The sequence below is a fragment of the Calliphora vicina genome, chromosome 2, assembly GCF_958450345.1.
Source record: "Calliphora vicina chromosome 2, idCalVici1.1, whole genome shotgun sequence".
Classification (NCBI taxonomy): domain Eukaryota; kingdom Metazoa; phylum Arthropoda; class Insecta; order Diptera; family Calliphoridae; genus Calliphora; species Calliphora vicina.
Window position 1 is genome coordinate 66,502,959 of NC_088781.1, and position 20,581 is coordinate 66,523,539.

The 20,581-nt window shown below is 32.3% G+C and overlaps 3 protein-coding genes across 5 annotated transcripts in view; 1 reads left to right on the forward strand and 2 right to left on the reverse strand.

The window, feature by feature from the left end:
• Positions 1-140: 140 nt before the first annotated feature.
• On the forward strand, positions 141-9,847 carry Cep97 (centrosomal protein 97kDa). The gene is made up of 12 exons (XM_065501064.1): positions 141-292; positions 408-668; positions 887-1,083; positions 1,157-1,240; positions 1,298-1,572; positions 1,665-1,742; positions 1,804-1,977; positions 2,041-2,187; positions 2,277-2,604; positions 2,667-2,834; positions 8,403-8,688; positions 8,748-9,847. Exons 2-12 carry the CDS (start codon positions 438-440, stop codon positions 9,276-9,278), a joined length of 2,499 nt encoding a protein of 832 aa, XP_065357136.1. The 5' UTR covers positions 141-292; positions 408-437; the 3' UTR covers positions 9,279-9,847.
• Positions 9,848-11,494: 1,647 nt separating this feature from the next.
• Positions 11,495-12,370, reverse strand: LOC135950258 (probable RNA-binding protein EIF1AD). Its single transcript, XM_065499799.1, has 3 exons — positions 12,217-12,370; positions 11,975-12,143; positions 11,495-11,914 (listed from the first exon to the last, which is right to left on the reverse strand). The coding sequence occupies exons 2-3, from the start codon at positions 12,132-12,134 to the stop codon at positions 11,577-11,579; spliced, it is 498 nt and encodes a 165-aa protein (XP_065355871.1). The 5' UTR covers positions 12,135-12,143; positions 12,217-12,370; the 3' UTR covers positions 11,495-11,576.
• Positions 12,371-13,168: 798 nt separating this feature from the next.
• Positions 13,169-20,581, reverse strand: part of capu (cappuccino) — a 253,224-nt gene continuing 245,811 nt past the window's right edge. For 2 of the 3 annotated variants that reach the window (XM_065501681.1, XM_065501683.1), the window contains exons 6-9: positions 15,172-16,066; positions 14,109-15,128; positions 13,738-14,035; positions 13,169-13,672 (exon numbers count right to left, since the gene is read on the reverse strand). In XM_065501681.1, the coding sequence (XP_065357753.1) occupies positions 13,570-13,672; positions 13,738-14,035; positions 14,109-15,128; positions 15,172-16,066 (2,316 nt within the window). In that variant the 3' untranslated portion in view covers positions 13,169-13,569. The remainder of the gene's footprint in view (positions 13,673-13,737; positions 14,036-14,108; positions 15,129-15,171; positions 16,067-20,581) is intronic. The other variant, XM_065501682.1, reaches the window with a different exon arrangement.

The window sequence follows — 20,581 nt, forward strand, 5'->3', positions numbered from 1 at the left end:
CCAACAAACAAACATCTTACTCCTTGAATAAAATTAAAAAATAAACCACAAAATACGATATTTTTAACTATGTCGCCATTCAACTTTGATTTATGGCTATTATTTTTTTTCTTAATTTTTTTCCGTTGGCTTAGGTGAGGAGGAAAATGAAAAGGTTATTTTGGATTTGTCTCGCAAGCAATTGAAGAAGGTGCCAAAGCAAGAAGACGCTCAAAATGTTCGTACTTTACTTTTGGAGGAAAATGAATTGCAAAAAATTGATAATATCGATTCATATCTTAAAATTGAAAAGGTAAATGTACCCCAACTGCATTATGGAGGTCAGAGAGAAAAACAGACAAAAATAAAGTCTTCAGACATCGTAGAAACTAATCGAATGTTTTTATTTTACTTTGGTTTCTTTTCAGTTGTCTTTAAGCAAAAATCAATTATTACGCATGTATGGTGTTTGCCGTCTACACTGCCTACGAGATTTAAATCTTTCCTTCAATGGCATACTGTCGATTGAAGGTCTGAAGGAGTGTGTTCATTTGCGTTATTTGAATCTGGAGGGCAATAATATAAAGACAATTGAGCATTTGAATACAAATATAAAATTGGAATTTTTGAATTTAGCTGAAAATAGTATTGGGAGTATATCGGATATTTCATTTTTAAAAAGCCTTAAGGTATGCTATTTTTTACTTAACTTTTTTTTTCATAAAAATTATCATAAATCTCTAATAATTATTTTTATTTATTATCTGAAAATTAGTCCAATTGTAAAATAGTCTAAATTCTATAATTGTGAAGAGCTCTATAAGAATATACAATATATATCTTAAAATCATCTACAAATTTTATGTATATAATTTATCCGATTCATAATCCTTTTTTTTCATTTCAGGAGTTGTATTTGCATGGCAATCGTTTAACACATTTGAGACAATGTGACAAATATTTACCAACTTCATTGGAAGCCCTTACTTTGGCTAAAAACAATATAAGTGATCTCAATGAAATTTGTTCATTAACTAATCTTATTAATCTAAATAGTTTAACGATTAACGAAAATCCTTGTGTCTCAATGACGGCTGGACCAGAGTAAGTTATGATAACTAGATATATTGTATAGAATTGTTGACAATAATTCAATTATGTTATAAATATTTTGCAGTGGTTTCGATCATAGACCATTTGTTTTGAATTGGTGTCTAAGTTTAAAAATTATTGATGGCTTTGTGGTGGATCCAATTGAAAGGTTTTTATTCACTTTTATTAATCAGTTCTGAATATACGATAAGTAATTTTCTTTTAGTCTTAAAGCCGAATGGTTATATAGTCAGGGTCGTGGGCGCAGTTTTCGTTTGGGCGAACAGGCTCCTTTGGCCAAGTACTTGAGTTCAGTGTGCCCGCTAATTGGTAAAGCGTTGGAAAATGAGAATGAGCGCAAGCTACGTTTAATACTTAGCAAAGCCCAACATCATCAACGTCAATTGCAAGAGGAAATTTCTGAACATTCAAATCCATCTGCTAATAATTCACCATCTTCGGGTCGTAAAAAGCCAGCGAGTCGAATACAGTCTCCTAGGTGTAAGTATTACATTGAATTTAAAGCAAAAAGTCAATTGGCAAGTAGACTTTTCAAATAGATTTCAAATAATAACTATAATAAATTCTTATAGTTTCTCGTTTGAGCGGACGCCAGGGTTCACCGGATTCTATGGTAAACAGTTATCATGGTAATACAACAAATGAACAAGGTATGGTTCTTTGTGCCACTAAAATTCAGTACATTTCTTTATAAATTCCTTTTTTACTCAGTGGCCAATGCCAATCATTTAGTCCAGATGACAACTTCATTAATAGAAAATATTAAAAATTGTGATACTATAATGTCGCAGACTATAGATGGCTCTAATGTCAACAGTTCAAATTCTAAAATGAATAACTCGCAAGATTCAACACCTCGCACTATAACGCCTAATCCCTATAATGGTATATTGATTATAATAGTTTTTGTTAACAAATTGTATGTTAGATACTAAATGTGTTTTTTAGGAGGACCTTTAAATGCTGCCTCAAAGATGGTCCCTGTACCAGAAACTCTCATGAGTCCAGATGTTTGTCCAGTTTCGGTGGCTCAAAGAGTTACGGTCTCAGCTATAAATACTCAAATACAACAGACCAAAATAAACAAAAACAAAGGTACCTTTGTGAATTACAAGTCAATCAAAATTTCAAAATGTTTTTCTCTTTTGAGTTATATTTTGAAAATTGTATTTATTATTTGACAGATAATCGCTTAAATTCTCCAAAAATGCGTAGTCCACATTTAAAACGCAACACCGCGGAACGTAGTCCAGTAATGAGTCCAAGAAAAACGAATTCACATTCCAGCACCGCGAATACTGCACAGCACCATCAAACGAACACAAAGAATGTAGGAAGTCAACAGCAACAACATGCATCGCACATTGATCATCAAATGAAATCGAAATTTATTAGCAATTCAATGCACGTAGCTGCACCGGATGATTGTTCCGGTGGTGGCAGTTCAGACGATGACAGTGATAATATAAATGTTGACAAACTGAAAACTATACGTAATAAAGCTGCTCAAAGGTAAGTAAACAGTAGACTTAGTTAATACTAATGACTTCATGACTTTAATTACGATTTTGCAGATGCCAACAACTTAAACAAAATATGGAAAATTCTAGTCAAAATCATAGTCCCGATACTGAAAACTCGGCAGTAGTTATACAAAAAATATGGCGCGGCTATAGAACTCGCAAGAAAACTAAGGATATTGCGGAAAAATTACTAAAGAAACGAACTCACGAATATATAGAGTAAGTAAATTATTAAAAAAAACGTATGCAAAATATCATTCATTTAGATTTTTATACATTGCATTGTCTGTGATTCAAGTTCTTAAAGTCGCGGAAATAGATTGCTGAAATTTTAAGTCTTTTTACATTTTATTACAATTTAGAACAATGTTTACAATCAAGTAAAACATTTAAATTTGACTCATTTTGTTAGGGTTTTTTTAGCGCTATAGCCACGATATTATAAATTTATATATTCAGTATAAACGAAATTCAGTAAACCACATTTTTCCCATTCAAATTGATGGTGCTCAGTTCCCATAGTCTTTATCAAGCTTAGCCTTGGTTTCAGTGATGGTAGTTTTCCGCAAAAAATAATGCTTACGCACACCAAATTCACTTTTTTCCATTTTCTTTCATATCACATGACAGCCATTTATTGGCTGTCAATCACAAACTAAATGACGCTGCTTCTTCAAATTTTGACAGGAGTTACCTGACATATCCTGTTAACAGGAGCAGTATTGCTTTTCAGTTAAGTGGCGGGAAATTCAAAAAGTCACGGACTTATTGACCCACCCTCGTATCTATTAACTTTTAGGATAGGAAGGTGTACATTCTCCAAGTGAAGGTGTACATTTGTACACCTTCACTTGGAGAATCGTATGACCATTGTGATTTCTTTCCGGAAAGAAATAAAATAAAAATAATCGACATTATTTTATATGTATATCGTCACCTAAAATGCAAAAGGGCCTATCATCAGTTTTTAAAATTTTACAGGAGAGACAAAAAACTTAATAAAATGAAATGTTTTGATTTTAAAGGCATATCGTCGTCCGGGGGTTTAAGTGCTCTATGTGCCATTTTGACAATTTTGAGTTAAGGATGCCACCTTAGGTTTTCGACCTAAAATTTTTCAAATCTGCAATACGTTTTCGGCTATCTCGTTGAACATTTTTTTATTCGTAGCGCTTGACGCGCTTAACATCTTAGCTGTAACATCTTAGCGTGCATTTGCCCATTTATGTGGAGCAACAACCCTCGGATCGGAAGGATTTTATAGAAATCAGTTCAAACTCAATTTTGATTTGTCCTTTACGAATTTTCAATAAAAAAAATAATAAACAACGGAGGATGAAATTGAAGAATTCGATATTTACAGAAATGAAACAAAAGTAGTACGTGACGTAGATAACTGAAAACAAGACCCTTTTCTGATGATGTATGTTTTGACTTGCTAATCGCTTTCAACCTTCCTAAGGTTTTGCATTTTATTATAATCGCAAAATAAATGTTTACAATATGACCGATACAATTATTTTTCCCAATAAGGAAAAATTTACTTATTGTTGCTTTTGGGACGAATTTTATAACTATTATATATACAAACTACTAAATACTCTGATGATAGAACATCCAACTATTCAAAATATAGTTATGTTGAGTGATTCGTTTTTTGCCCAAAATAAAAATTAATGATGTCCACAGCAATTTTAAAATTTTGTCAGACCATTTACAGGTCAAAAGTATTATCCAGATATTTTCTGAGACTGGTCATTCACAAATTCCAGAAATCGATTGCGTTCACAGTACTTTAGACAATTATTTGAAACGTTTAGAAATTCATAGTATTTTAATTATTTAATTATTTGAAATTAATTATTAATTTTAATTATTTGAAAAAAATTAAAACAAATAAAATAAAACTTAAGGTTGTAGAAATGCAATTCTCACTTTTTAAGAATTTTAATTAAATTTTTCGATTCTTCCATTTACTAAAATAAAAGTTCTTCAATATATTCAAAATAAAATTAAAAAACTCAATTTTGCAGCAAATATTTATAATAAAAATTATAAAAATTTATAAAAAAAAGATTGCAGGAATCAATTACCATCACCGTTAAGTATCTATCGTTATGAGAAAAGCGAAAATTCAAAATGAAAAAAATTCTGAATTAAAATTGTTAATCAATTTATATATCTCAAAAAATGAATTAAGATCTTAATTTTTTATTATCATTTTGGTATATTCCATAATAACTTTGTGAATAGCTTTTATTTTTGTTTTTTTTGTAAATGCATCTATTTTTACTGAGTTTTTAGGTGTGTTTTATTGCTTTGTTAAAGCTGCTTTGCTCTACGTGTATGTATTTGCAAGGAAATATGCTTCAGATGGCGTATAGAGCAAACAGGATTTTTATTACCGTTAGAAAATATCCCGTTGTAGATCCGATCGGGATATAAACATGTTTCCTCAGAATCATAATTTTGAAACAAATATATGGTATAAAAATGACAAAATCCTATCGAGTAGTTTCTTCGAAAAATTATGTTAAAGTACTTAAACCCCCGGACGACGATATGCCTTGATGCGCTGTCCCAATATCCATTAAAAACTCAATTTAGAATTTTTTGGTTGTTAAGCCCTTTTGCATTTCAGGTGACGATATGAACGTCATTAAAATTCTTATTTACCGTCAACCTATGTCGTTTACATAGTCATATAAAACTACAGAATTATAGCATCGAACATTCTACAAAAAATCCGCGTTCCGAACAACGATCCATGATTACTATAATCAGCCTTATCATGTAAGGCGTAGTCGTTTTACGACGACAGTTTCATACTAGATTAAAGAAATTATTCAATCTGTTTCATGAATCTAGTACGAGACTGTCATTGTCGTAAAACGACTACGCCTTACATGATAAGGCTGAATGATCATCAGTCTACATATGTCCTTTCCTAATAAAAGTTTGTTTCTTTCCATTGTCTCTAGTAGCACTGTTTTTAGAGATCCTGAAAAAATTTTAAATTATTTACAGTTTGGTACAATTATGCCTGATCATATTTGTACTAGAGCAGATTTCGTGTATATGGGAAATAGCTACTCACTGTCCGAGATGGATATTCGTTTAAGACTCTGTTGCATCTTAAGCCATTAATATATGCTGATACCGCTATTTATTCTAACGTTTTCTGAGGAATCGCAATTATGACATTGCGTAATTACGTTATCGTCGGAAATCGATCCGGAAGTTTCATGGAATGAGTCCTGTTTCATCATATGATGGTTCTGACTAAGCTGTATGCAAGCCAATTAGAAATGCCTGGTCAAGACATTGTCTCCTGACCGACAACATCCATAAACATTATCCACTGTTCTTTTACGGTGATATTTTCAGTTGAGTTATTTACACGCAGTTCTTGTTGTAACAGTTCGACTGTGGCCGATATTTTTTTCCTGAAATCACATTATGTTGTCTGACCGATAGTAACCGGGTCTCCTCAACCAATTGCGATCCGGACAGCATTATTCTGGGCCGTTTGTAAACCTCGCCATTGGGTGTCACTAAGGAATGAGGTCAGTACTGGGGCAGAATAATTGAGAAAAGAGCTACAATTCGCATTGTATGTCGCTATAATCGTCTCCTTGTTCATGCCCCAATAGGTGCCTCTAGGGCTTTAAGGACCTTGTTCTTGTTACTTATTTGGTCAACCTTAATTTGCCCTCCTGTAAAAAGTTTGTTATGGTATGTCGTCGATGTTGACACTTGATGAAATTATAGTGCAATAATCTGCATACGACACCCAAGAGACATCTGTGGGGTGTTCAGGAAGCTTAGCTAAATATATGTATATTAAAGAGCATCGGTGAGATTTGTATCTTACGGTATTTTGATTTCTGACCCCTGAACTCGACAAACGAATGTCTTTCACATAGATAGTTGGCTATGCAGCGTTTGACATCATTGGAGAGTGTGGAATTCGTGATGTCATTGATCAACATTGAGTGATCGACCGTATCGAATGCCTTGGATAAATCCAGTGCGGCGACGATGGTGCATTGACATGGCCGTTGCTGATTATCTGAATCCATGCAGATGTGTGGCGAGCGGGAAATGCTCTTTCAGTGGGGTTTCTAAAAACATACTGGTAATTGCGTTTCTGCTATACCCTAATGTATAGCAGAATCGCATTCTACCGAAAATTTTAAGAAATTTTCCCCAAGAAACCATAGGTCTAAAATCAAATCCTATCCTATATTTCAGTTTTATCCAATGATATTTCAGTATTTAATTTTTTTTATAGTTTTTTTTATTGTATAAAATACGAAATGCGCAAGATAGGGTTTAATTTTAGACCTATGTTTTCTTGAGGAAACTTTCTTAGAATTTTCCGAAGATTGTGTTCCAGCTATACGATTTTTTACTTTTTGATCGTCCATACAATTCGACCCAGCCTAATGTACATACTTCAGTGTTATTTCTTCTTATATAATGTACTCATGCAAGTATTTTATTGCAATCAAATGTACATATCGCACTGGTTCCTCTAAAGAGCGTCAACTCAAAATTTTTCAATTTTCACTTTTTGCAAGAAATCGATGTGCCCACTGTAAAAATTTGCTATCATTTTCTCTACTCTTTCGCCAAAAAATACAGTTGTATCCGTACAGTTGTTTCATTGTAATGTATTGAAATAAAATAGTTTTTTGCTTCTACTGAACATTTTAAAATTTTGAGTTGACGCTCTTTAGAGGAACCAGTGCGATATGTAATTTATTTATGAATTATATTTATTTTTTTACATACAAACTACTTGCTAAATAAAAAATTTACTTTCAATTGTAAAGACATAATTATGCATGTTTTCATTCTTATAATTTTCGGGATTTAGAAACCCTCGAAAATCCCGAAACCCCGGGTCGGCATTTCGGGATTGTTTAACAAATCTCGAACCCCGGGATTTTTAAAAATCAGTCCCGATTAGCATCTCTACCTCTGGGTATGGTGCTGTTGGGGTGGTACATTCAGTAACGTGGCAATTGAGAAGAAAAAAAACTTTCGGTTTGTACAGCTGTCGCATAGTTGACAATCTTTTGCCGAGTATGATTCGGGTCGTTCCGGAGCGGAGATCCAATTGTCGTGGGAACGACTTACACGTAGTAGATCGAGCTGCTATTCCAGACGTACTGGGATGGGATGGAAGATTGGTTTAATATTTTGGATTTTTCATGCTAATATAAAATAAAGCGACCTGCCGCCATTAGAACTAATTTTTCGAAGACAGAATATGGGGCAGTAGTATAAGGGGTTTTAAGCTGTGAAGATAAATGTTTTCAAGATTTATCATTATTACGTTTTTATTCTCTGAGATAAAAATAATACTGAAACGGTTTTACACCTTGAACAACCTCCGCTTTCGGTTAAAACTGAACACGACAATTCTACTATTTTGTAATGGATTTTAATTAAAGATACATTGAATCATTCGATAAGGAATTCATTTTATACAGAATTATTTCTCAAAGAAATGAATTCACTACATTTGACTTAATTCGTAATGAATTATTTAATGGAATGGTTAAGAGAAAAAATTTTGTTTGATTTTGAAATTCTTTAGTGATTTTTTGAAAAGTTGATATCAAAATTTAACGTATTTTCTGTTTAAGTGATATTGCTACAGCAAATTCACAAACAACATATTCGCCGGCACATACTATGATACAAGTATAGTTTTATTTATATTTTAGCAGTAAATGCAAAACATTTTAATAATAACATATTCACATTTGTTTTTAGTAAATTAACCAAAGATATGGAGATGACGAAGGCTCAGTTAGAAAATGAGCGCAAAATCCAACAATTGCAAATGCAGGCCATTAATGCATTATGGAAAAAAGTCTCGTCCATGCAGAATACAACAGCTACCAACACCAACACGACAATCGATAGTCAAAATGTGGAAAACACCAGTTCAACGACATCGATAGGGAATCAACCGGGTCAAAATACATTAAGCTTGGATAATAGTTCAACAACGGTGGTCAATGATTTGGCTAAAACCTGCACGATGTTAACGAATCAGGTAGATATAAATTAATAATCTGGAAAAACATAATAAATGTTGTAAACTTTAATTTTAAGGTCCAGCAATTGCAAGGTTCTATGAGGGATATTTTGAATTGCCTTACATTGTTTTGCAATTTGCCGCAAGAAAATGTCAAACGTCTTTTAACCGCAGGAGTAGCTGAAGCTTTATCGACTACACCCCACAACGTTGCACACGTCGCTAACTCCGCCACCACCACCTCCAACATCTCAACAAATGTAGAGAAAAAAGATTCTGCTGCTACTCAAACAGAAATTGTAGCCGTACATACGCCCCAGTTGGAAAGTCAATCAAATTTTCCTTTTATAAAAATACGACCTTCAACGTTGCCTTTAATAGAATCACAAAATCCTAATACACCAAGTAATTGTAACAATGTCACTACCACCGCTACAGACACCGAAAACACCACTGAAACACCAACCAACCAAAGGCCTTCTTTAGAGGAAAGCGGTATCGCCAGCACTGACGACGTGCGTAGTTCAAATGATTCCGTATCAATTGTTGAGAAACAAGACGAGGACGAGAAACATAATTTAAATTTGACCACAACGATTAGTGGCTAATGAAATTTGCAAAGTGAAAGAAATGAAAAGACAACAAAGTGATAGATATTTGTATTTTATTAAAATGTATTTTTCACATTGATATAAGTTTAAAATTATCACATAGAACATAAAAATCATACAACAAACAATTTTAAAATTAACAACAAAATCCGCCAGCACCTTTTTTTCGCAAGACATGCTTAAAAAACAAACAGCAAACTAAATTTTAAAATCAAACATCGATAGTAGAAAAATGCCATTAGATTTTTATTATTTTGATTTTTGCATTAAAATTCGAATTGTCTCTAGTTTCTTATCCTCACCACACTCATAAACACTCACTCTTTCTCAGGCTCGTAGTCGTTTCTATTTTTAAATGAATGAATGTGAATGAATGTTTTTCACAAGAATGCTTAATAAAAAAGGATCTCAAATATTTTTACATTACATTAGTATTTATTATTATTATCTTGTAGCTTTTGCATTAAAACAACAAAACAAAAATTACAAATCAACCTGATATAAAATTAAAAAATAAAAATAAAATTAACAAACTGACCACCAGTTTATTAAACCAAATATGAAAATATTTATCTAAATATGCCACCACTTTTTAAAGCATTTCTATTCTATATCTTATTCTGTCTTCAATTTTTAAGTTCATATAATTTGTATTCTTTTACAGTACAACCCGACAGAGGAATTTTTTAAAACCAATAAATTTTATATTGGTATTTGCTATATGAAATATTTTTATTATTTTTGGATTTGTGTTTCAAATTATTGAAAATATTGACTCATACTACAACATCCATCCATAAAAATGCAGTAAGAACAACGAAACTATTACATAATGATTGTTTTTAGTTTGTTCTTTATTTTTCAATATCCCCTATTTTGTTCATCTTTCCCCATTTTCTAATCTCTGTGTAGCTGTAAGTAAAATATATTTCAAAGAAAAAAATAATATGTAGAATTTACAAAATAAAAAATCATTTTTAATTTCAACCTGCAATAACAATGAAGAATAAAAGTCCAGCTTTAAATAAAAAAATCTTAAATAATTTTGTTTGTATACTTGTACAAATATTGCTAAGGTTAAGAAATGCATTTGTTTATTATTCAGCCGCTGATGCCAAAAAACCGTGACAAGTTGGTTTTTCCAGCTTGTCGAACAGCGATCGCCACACTGGACATTTTGCAAAAACGATTTAGTGTATTGACTATTTTTTTTTCTACAGTCATATGCCAAAGTTAACATAACATAGTTCATCGGTTAGATTCAGGCATATTTGTATATGCGCCAAAATCATTGAAAATTGTACCTCACCGATCTCTGTCAACATTTGGAAGATGTCGTATTTCATACATTATAATATCTAATATCTCACACATCTTGTTATCCCTTCCATAGGGACGGACACATGACAGTTTTCAACCATACTGAAGTTGGGTAAGTAAACAACAATATAAAACAATACGAATTATTGAACTGTTAGGAGACGATTGATTTTCGATATACCATTTTCATTTTTTTTAAGGTGAATTTTAGTTCAAAAATTTTTTTGGTAAAATTTTGGTGAAAATTATTTTTTATGTTAATGACTTAGTAATCCATAGGTAAAAAATGATTCAAAAGTTCTAAATTAAATAAGCCTCAGCAAAGCGAACTAAACTCCAAACCAAAAATTAAGTCCCTAATTTGCAAATTGTTTAAATTCTTGCATTGCCACAAAGGTTTTCTCCTCTGGGTTGTATCAAAAACCGACTTCGGCCAGTAAAGATTTCTTATACAATGATATCAAAAAACTTTTTCGCCCGGTAGTGCAAGAAATCTTTGCTAAGCGAAGCCGATTTTTGATACAACCCAGAGGATAAAACCTTTCGCCCCGTCAAGGCCGTCAATTCAAGAAATCTTTGCTAAGCGAAGCTGATTTTTGATACTCCCCAGAGGATAAAACCATTCGCCGGCCAAAGGCCGACAATCCCCCCAAAAAATGTTGGGAATTTATTTAATTTTTACAAATTGGGGAATTATTTCATTATGAACTACATAAGTCCCTAATGAAATGAATGCCTAAAAAAATTAAATAAGATCCTAAATATCGTTGCGGCTTTTCTTTATGTAAAATTTTGAGGCTTTAATTAATTTTCGATTAGTTTGTAGGGCCCATTGTCTCACCATAAAAATTGCTAGTTACAATTTTGTTTTTTGATATCAATAATCAAGTGAATTTTTTATAGAATCCAATTTAAAATTTATTTTTCTAAATCATAATGGAAAGAATTTTATTATTACTACTAACGGCTATTACACTAGTCCTCTTCTGAACTTGAGTAATCATCATCTTCATCACTATCATCCTCAATGTTCCTTGTCGGCATGGGCCTGTTCATATTTGGTTCCAAGTCATCATCGTCACTATCGCTATCAACATATTTATTATTTTGACCATCACTTTCAATATTTTGATTATTTTTCTTGGCAAAACATTCTGGCCAAATTTTGGCCTTTGTGTACTCCTTAATATGTTCAGGTGTTAGGATCTTACAAATCTCCGCTTTGACTTTGTCACCTTCCTCTATAGGCTCTACGAGAATATAGTCGCCCCGCTTAACCCAAACGTTTTTGCGAAATTTCGTTGGCATGGTAACTGCAAAAGTAAAACGTTACAACGACATCATAAACAATGTGTGGTTTATGATAATCTTACCTAGAAAATTTTCATCATCTGCATTGGCGGTTTCCACCTCATGCAAATTGTTGCCTCGACTGCAAACTACCCGTACTATCTGCTGATTTTCATTGGGCAATTCAAAATCGTCCTCCATCATCTCTTTGAGTACATGTTTGCGGCGTGTCACACGAGACATGTTTGTTGGCTGTAAATACAGTGAATTGATTGATCCAACCCTTTTTATTATTTTTTTCAAGCTATAGTATTGATTTACTTACCTATGTTTGATTTCAAGAATTTAACTGTTTCCTTTTAAGTTCAAAATAATTTAAAAACTTTATAAATTTTAAATGCATTTAAATTTGGAAGTAAAAATTCCTGGAGTAGCTACTCTAGCCACAAAATGCGTGCTGTTTTGTTTTTGTGGTTAAAAAGGACAGAGTTGTAAAAATAGTAGCCCTAAGCGACGCAGATTATTTTACTACTGTTTAAATCAAAGATGCGAAATTGAATGGAATGCAACACTATGTGATGCAAGGTAAGGTTGAAGTCTGAGCTAAATAACCGTTATAATTTTAAAATTATACAGTTTGGATTAAATTCTTTCAGATAATTTTATTGTACTTTAATTTTTTTATTGTCATTTTGTTAAATTGTAAATGGCACCATACACTATCAAAATGCGTGATGTCAGTTTCGTGTGTGTTTAATTTGCATTTTATTTTTGTGGTGTTTTAACATTAATATTTCATTTTTACTGAAAGTGTATTTAAAAATTTCATTTGTTCTTTTACTATGTAATATTATTTTGGCCAAATTGGCTTTTTATTACTATAAAATAAAAAAAATGTCAAATATCGGATGCAACTTTAATTGCAATAATGGGAGCATGTTTAGAAAGAAGAATGTCTTCGTGCTTGATGAAAACATCATACGCTCATCAAAAAGTGACATCAAGCGTGCTAATCTATTTTTTTTTTATTTTTCATCAAGCGTTGTCGGTGTCACACACAAACACATTTTCACTGATACTACCATAGTGCTTGATGAGTATTTTGATAACAAAAATGAATGTATTTCTATGAGGAAACACTAAATTTTAATTCCGGAGGTAGTATATTTGGGATATACGATGTTTACACATTGTATTGTATAAATCTGTTTAGAGCTTTTCTAAATACGGCCGTTATTTTATATTATTAACTAAAATAAATAACTTTTCACAATACATATTTTTAACTTAAATATTCTTTTATTTCAGCGATTTTTTTATATAAAGAGTAAAGCAATAGAAATAAATACAAAATTTTTGTTTTTAGGGGAATAACAACCATTAAATGCTCTAAATAAAAAAAATACAAAAAATAGAACATTTTATTTTGAAGTGATTTCGTCGAAAAATCTCGAAAATAATTTAACTTAAACATTAATAACGCAGTTTCATTGATCTGTACTCAGCATCCATCCTTCATTTATCCATCGATCCATCGCCGGACAATAATTGAGGAGGATAAGTAAAATGTGCTTCATTTCGTTAATTTCTTTTGTTTTTCTAAGGCAATTAATTGATAAAATTTATAAAAGTGTTGATAAAATACTCAGTATGTATCTGGAAATAATTAACAACGATTTTATTTTTTATTAAGACGCATAATACGTTCTTTTAGGCCACCCGGTTTTACTTTTGTAGTTTTAACTGTTTTGCGCGTTTGTACATCTTTAGACTTTTTCAACCTGCAATAAATCCAAAAATTATTGAGTGTTTTATTTGAAATGTTAAAAGTGAATTGAAAACTTACAATTCATTCCATAGTACAGCGATTTCTTTTTTCATGATGTCCTTAAAATCATTTGTAAAATTGGTCCAGTGTTCGAAGAATTTATTTGGTGTACATTGTTCCAAAGTACCTGACTTGGGTGCGTAATGATAAAATTTCATAGTCTCTATAAATACTTCGCGACAATCATCCAGTTCCTTAAAGAGTTTGTCAATTTCTTTGGAAGCATTTATTACAAATTCTTCCATTTTTGATTTAAATGGTTCCGTATTTTCGGCAGTCGAATGTATGATGACTTTGTCTGTAGTTCGTATCTTAGCTGAAAAAGTTGATATTAGAAATAAGTATTAGTACTTTAATAATATAAAATAATAATTGTATCAGTAACTAACCGTTTAATTGATCACTTAATTTTGTAATTTGTCCTTTGACCTCATCAAAGTCCACTTGGGTAGCTCTCTCCACATCCGAAGGTTCCGGTATTGGCAAAGGTATTTCCAATAACTGTACCCCTTCTTTTCGTTTCCTACCAATATATGTTCGGACTATGAAGTGCAATAGAGTAGTTTGAGAGTCCTTGGATTTAACATCCTTTAATTTGCTTAAAATTTCCAAAGTGAAACCATCGGCTTGGCCGCGCTGACGATTGCCGCCATTCATATAATTGCCCAAAGTTAGAATAATTGCAAATATTAATTTCAGCTCTTCGCTCTCGACTAGAAATTGAGACAATTGCATGACAACCTCCAATTTCCTTTCTATAGCAGTGGCAGTCTCTTCGAATTCAGCCATAAATACCATGCACGATATGCGTTCGGTGAACATAGATATATGCGAGATTTTTAATAGGAACTGTTCGGGTTCATCTAGAGGTGTGTCTCCTTGTTCCCTGATGCGTTCTAGCTCATCATTGGTTGCTTTATTCTTATTGATTTGCTGTAGAGTCTCCAGACTAACGACAGAAGTGTCAACGTGGTAGATAGCATGCTCGATTTCACAAAAGTCGACGTGAGAACTTCGCAGTAGAATTCCCACATTTTGCGATCTTTTGCTGTCGAGTACTTTAATTGGTCTTATACGCACCTCGGTCTTTATTTTGGGTACTACTCTGGGTACTACCGCTTCTCGTGAGAATAGTTCAGTAAACTCATCAATATTATCGAGATTGGTTTCATCTATTTCTTGCCAAATCTCTTTAGGAGCTGAGGGCGAATCGGAAGTAATCGGCTCATCTGGAGATGTGCTGGGAGTTGAGGAGTCAGTGGTGTCACCAGTGGCAGCAGCTATTAGAGCAATGGGCTTTGGTGGAGGAGGCTGCGTTACTATACGTGTCCAGTAGAGAGGTTTCATGGGCTTCGGAGGATTAACGGCAGTCTTCCGTAGCGCTAAATTGGGGGCAGTTGGAGCAATTACTGATAGTTAGTTTAGATAGGGATCTTAGGGAAATATACTTACTATTTGCTTGATTGAACCATCCTCCTTCAGCTGGATTTGGTAGAGGGGCTGGCGTCGTTGTTGTTGGGGCTTTAGGTGCTCCAGGCGGCGGTGGCGGAGGAACTGCTGATGTATTGAGCGTAAGTGCCGTAGAAGTTAATGAGGATCCAGGCGGCGGTGGAGGTGGTGGTCCAGCCATACATGGTGGAGGAGGAGGTGGTGGAGGCGGTAAAACTGATGTTGAGGATGGTGGTGGTGGAGGCGGCGGAGGAGCCATGAAAGGAGGTGGTGGAGGAGGAGGAGGAGGCGGTGGTGCAGCTAGACTCCCAATTGGTGGAGGAGGTGGCGGTATTGCGGGATTCAGTTCATTTAATTTATTTTCACAAGTTATGCCATTTAGCGAAACCTGAATTTCTTTATCACACCTCAATATCTCTGAATTCTCTTTGTTATCTTTACATTTGCTGCATACAAACTCCGTTATCGCCTGCGACACGTCTTCGGTTTGTACTCCAGCCTCCTGAACTCCACTTTCGCAGCCGGAACTAGCGTCTGTATTGTTCTTGTCATATTGATATACTGTCGCTTCACTGGCATTTAATAGATCTGTCAATAGCACACAACGTTTTGATGGTCGTCTTAAAGGTTCTCCCACCGACAACATGTCATTGACCACAACATGTACCTCTGCTATGGTGGAACAAGTTAAAAGCCGTTTCCTTAGTAGCTGCATAAAACCACTGTCTCTATCAGACAGTGGTGTCGTCTCTACTTGAATGGCTTTTGGTATACGTGATATTGCCGAAGTGGGGGTACTACAGTACGGCCATGAGGTGACTTTATCTAATTTACCGGGTGTGTGTGGTTGTGAAGTTGTGGGCGCTTCAGTATGTGTCCATTGGTACATTTGGAATGGCTGTAAATGAGGCGACAATTAAAGTAAAAATCATTTAAATAATCTCATTTCAATTTAGAATTTTATTTGTGACGTAGTCTCTTAAAAAGTTAAATACATATACAGTGGGGAGCAGAAATGTATACATGCTTCTACATCGCACACTGGGCGAATTAAAAAATTTAAAAATAAATCTGTAATTTAAGATTTTAATAACACGAATGAATGAGTATGGATATGACAATGACACGACAATTTTCTGTTTTCGTTCCGATTTGAAAAATTGTGCTATATATGGAATCTACTTGAGGACTATATTTACATTTATCTGTCTCAACAATTTTTATGTAAATTTTCTTTATTCTCATAGTTGGAATCAAAAAATGTAAAGCTTTTTTGTTTCTGAATTACAATGCAAAGGATATTTTTTTATAACAAAAACTCAACTGAATATTTCTTCAAAAAGTCTTCCATAATTTTTTGAATTAAAAAAAATTTAATAAAGTTTTGAAAATATATAATTGCTATAGGACATTTTCAATATTGAATTTATTGTTTTCTTTCTCAAACTAAATTTAGCCGTATTTAAAAAAATATTGGCTGACAAAGTCTTGAAATTAATGGAGATTTACACTATTCTAAAATGGTTTTTGTTGTTTGTACTTTCCCTATGAATTTGGAGCTTGCTTTAGTATATAATAAATAATCGAAGAGGTAATAAATCCATGGAAATATTTAGCAATTTATTCTGCTATTGCTCATATTGGCTATCCACTGTAAGTGTTTCCGTAACTACATTGATTCGTTTCAAATGAACAAACAGCAATTGTGTAAACACTATTGGAGAATATTTATATACATTTATTTAAACTCAAACTGTTTTCTAATTAGTAATACTTGAGGCTGTGGTGTTAAGCGTAATTACTCTCATCTTCTCATAAGCGAACTTTTATATTTTTGGATTAAAATAAAATTTGGAATATTTTCATGTTAATTTTAAAATCAGCATTCATATTTTTAGAAACCCTTATTATATGTTGAGGAAGATATTGAATTGTGTTAATGACATCATATCATTAATAGATTTTTCTCTGAATCGTCTTATGATACAGTTATCCCCAAATACCGTTACCAAAAAATAGCAAATAACGTTAGCTATAAAATCCGTTAGTATTTATGAAAATTCAAATATTTCTTGCCATAATTGAGTTTACTGAAATCTAGAGAAATTTTAATATAGTAAAATACCACGTTTCTCAACTTATTTATGAAATTAAATTACCGTTATTAAAATGCAGTTATCGAAATTACAACAAATGCCGATACCGAAATAAGCCAAAAACCCGTTTGAGGTCGTCAACAAACGATATGTAGTTTCAAGAGGACGTTTCTATGTGCCACAAGCTCATGCCATATTGGACATTCTGCACTAGCAAATTGAGGGCATGGTCATTAGAGTGTCCCAAAATTTTTTTTTTTTGGAATTTCGGAACGCATACCCTCTAATTTTTTTATATATATAAAACTATAGTTAAATATGAAATTTTGTCTTTCTATCATGATTGCAAACCGTGCCGACTTGCGATTTAGTTTTGTGGTGCATTTACAAGGGGAAAAAAATGCAATTTTTTTCAGTTTTTGTAAAAATTTTGCCATTAAATAATTACTTTTGCAATTTAATTTAAAAGAATCGATATGTGTACGTAATTGTCGTTCTAATAAGATACAAAACACAAAAATTGGTTAAAAAATGTTAAAGTTATTAAAAAATCGCCAGGCCATTAACGTGTCTCAGGCCACTAGAACAAGAAACGTTGGAACAAAATAAACATATTTTGAGAAATATTATAATAAGAGCTAATTTTTACTTAAAATATATACATATTTACTTGTATATGAGTTTTTGTCTTCGTAGGATACCGTTAACCTATTCGCAGGTATGACCAAAAAAATATTATTTTTAATGGCAGTTTCAAAACTCCAATTTCAAATTTTTAAAAATTTTGTTAAACAAATTTCAGAATTTGTTGATCATCACTGTGTTTTTCGTGATTTTAAAAGTTGAGTGTCTTTTTAACCCCAAGTGCTATTAACGGTTAATTTTAATTTTTATGCTGTTATTATAAATACTAGACATCATGTTATACTTTTCTTGAGTTTCATCAAAATCGGACCAAAAATATATAACATTTCGCTATTTTTCCTTGAGAAATTCCAAATATTGAAAAATTTGACCTTTGACCTTCTCGCGTTTTCCGATGTTAGTAAAACTTTCATACTATATTTAAAATTACATGGACTATAATATTCTGAATAGCTTTTACTTAAAAATCATAACAGTAAGGAAATTCGGCTCATTCGCCAAAATATGGCCAAAAAATTAGTTTTTCTCGAAATCGAAAAATTTAAATCGCATGTACAGAAAAACTATAGGAGATATTGACATTATTTTTTTACATTTTTATTCCCTATTATATTGACAATAACAAATTTTTGAAAAAATTTAAATTGGAGTTTTGAAACTGCCATTAAAAAAATAATTTTTTTTGGTCATAACTGCGAATAGGTTAACGGCAAAAACTCATATACAAGTAAATATGGATATATTTTAAGTAAAAATAAGCTCTTATTTTAATATTTCTCAAAATATGTTTATTTTGTCCTTACGTTTCTTGTTCTAGTGGCCTGAGACACGTTAATGGCCTGGCAAAATTGCAAAAGTAATTATTTAATGGCAACATTTTTACAAAAACTGAAAAAAATGCATTTTTCCCCTTGTTAATGCACCACAAAACTAAATCGCAAGTCGGCACGGGTTGCAATCATGATAGAAAGACAAAATTTCATATTGAACTATAGTTTTATATATATAAAAAAATTAGAGGGTATGCGTTCCGAAATTCCAAAAAATAAAATTTTTGGGACACTCTAATGGTCATCTTACGTGGAGGTGATGAAAACTGGCCACCGAAATCTTTCGATTTGACCTCAATAGACTTTTTCTTTTGGGGTTATATTGAGTCGCAAGTCTATAGGAATAATCCATAAACCAAAGCAGCCCTCAAAGCCAACTTAACCTATGGTGATATAGCGTTCGTCAAATTCAGTCATATTTATTCGCTAGATTCATGGAAAATTGGACATTTCGGATTCCCGCCACCCAGCGAAGTCGAGTCGGACATTAGCACGATGTTATATAACATACAAAATGCTATCGAAATCTTAGCTTGAGAAACATCGATACATATTTTTTCGTAAATTGTTATTCTTTGATAGTGCAGTGTTCCTTCTAATTCCATCTTAACAGTAAACACGTTATATTTTTGCATTTTGGATGAGAAATTGTCCATCTGCCAGGTTTATTAATATAAACCAATGTCTAGTCATGGCATGTGGAAAGGTTTCAAATTCACTGTTTAATCAATGATCAATTGGAATTAAGAACTGACTGCAATGAATGAAAGTCGTTTAAAACCAATTTGGATATACCGAATCTAAGTATGTAAGTAGAACTAGTGTTGAAGAAAACATTCACAGAGACTTAAAAGCATATTATGTTAAAGACGAGTACAGGAAATTTCGTGAAAGATACGTGCTGAAACCGCAACCCATTCCGAACCCGCTTACAATATTTCTCATATTTAATATGTTCGTGTAACAGCGTAAAATACAATGATCAGTTTAAGCTAATGTGTCCATTAGGGCTTGACAGCAAATAGTTCTTAACAATTAAATAAAGTGTTACTTCTGATAAAAAAATAATGCCAGAAAAAAATGGTTCAAGAGTTTTATAAAACAGATTTTGTATGCAAAATTTTGTTTTATAAACCTTTTATAAATTTAAAATTTGATTACGAATAATGTTTATTAAATAATATTTACACAATTTATTACAAAATTAAATATGAAAACACTTTATAATCCCATCAAATTTAAATTGAAGTGAAATTTAACTATTTTCGATATTTTCAAGTGCTTCAATATTGACGAATTTAAGAAGCCATTTAGAATGAATTGTAATATAATATTGCTAAAGAAGTTGTGAAATTGACGATCACTTTGAACTATGTTCTTGCATCTTTTTTAGCCGGGAATGTATCAAACACTAGCCATAACAAAATATGCATAACGTTTATAGCAAACTCTGCTTAATTAGCTTCAGGGGAACACAAGTGAAGGTGTTAACCCCAATGCCAATGGAAGCAATGTTTATTTAATTTACGCAAATCAAATTGAAGTGTTTAAAAAGTACTTAATAACAGTCTAATTAGTTTTTATTCGCGTTGTATGTGTTAAAAACTTGAACTTGTAATTGAAATTCACAAAATACGTTAGTATAGTATTGAATTTCAATTTTAACGATATTTGTATATAAGTAATGTGTATTTTGAACTTGATATTGAAACAATACCAACACCATTTCCTACAAAAAAAGTAAATTTAATTTTAAAATTTTTCATTTTGCGAAATTTGAATTTTTCTATTTCCGGTAACAATGTGTCAAACATATTTGCATATCTTTCATGTTTTAACATT

Excerpts from the sequence above, each read along its gene's own strand:
- Cep97 (XM_065501064.1), top strand. The coding sequence starts at position 438 with ATGTATGGTGTTTGCCGTCTACACTGCCTACGAGATTTAAATCTTTCC. Across the intron at positions 669-886 it reads CATTTTTAAAAAGCCTTAAG|GAGTTGTATTTGCATGGCAA; the intron begins GTATGCTATTTT and ends TTTTCATTTCAG. Across the intron at positions 2,188-2,276 it reads CAAAATAAACAAAAACAAAG|ATAATCGCTTAAATTCTCCA; the intron begins GTACCTTTGTGA and ends ATTATTTGACAG.
- LOC135950258 (XM_065499799.1), bottom strand. The coding sequence starts at position 12,134 with ATGTCTCGTGTGACACGCCGCAAACATGTACTCAAAGAGATGATGGAG. Across the intron at positions 11,915-11,974 it reads AGATGATGAAAATTTTCTAG|TTACCATGCCAACGAAATTT; the intron begins GTAAGATTATCA and ends TTACTTTTGCAG.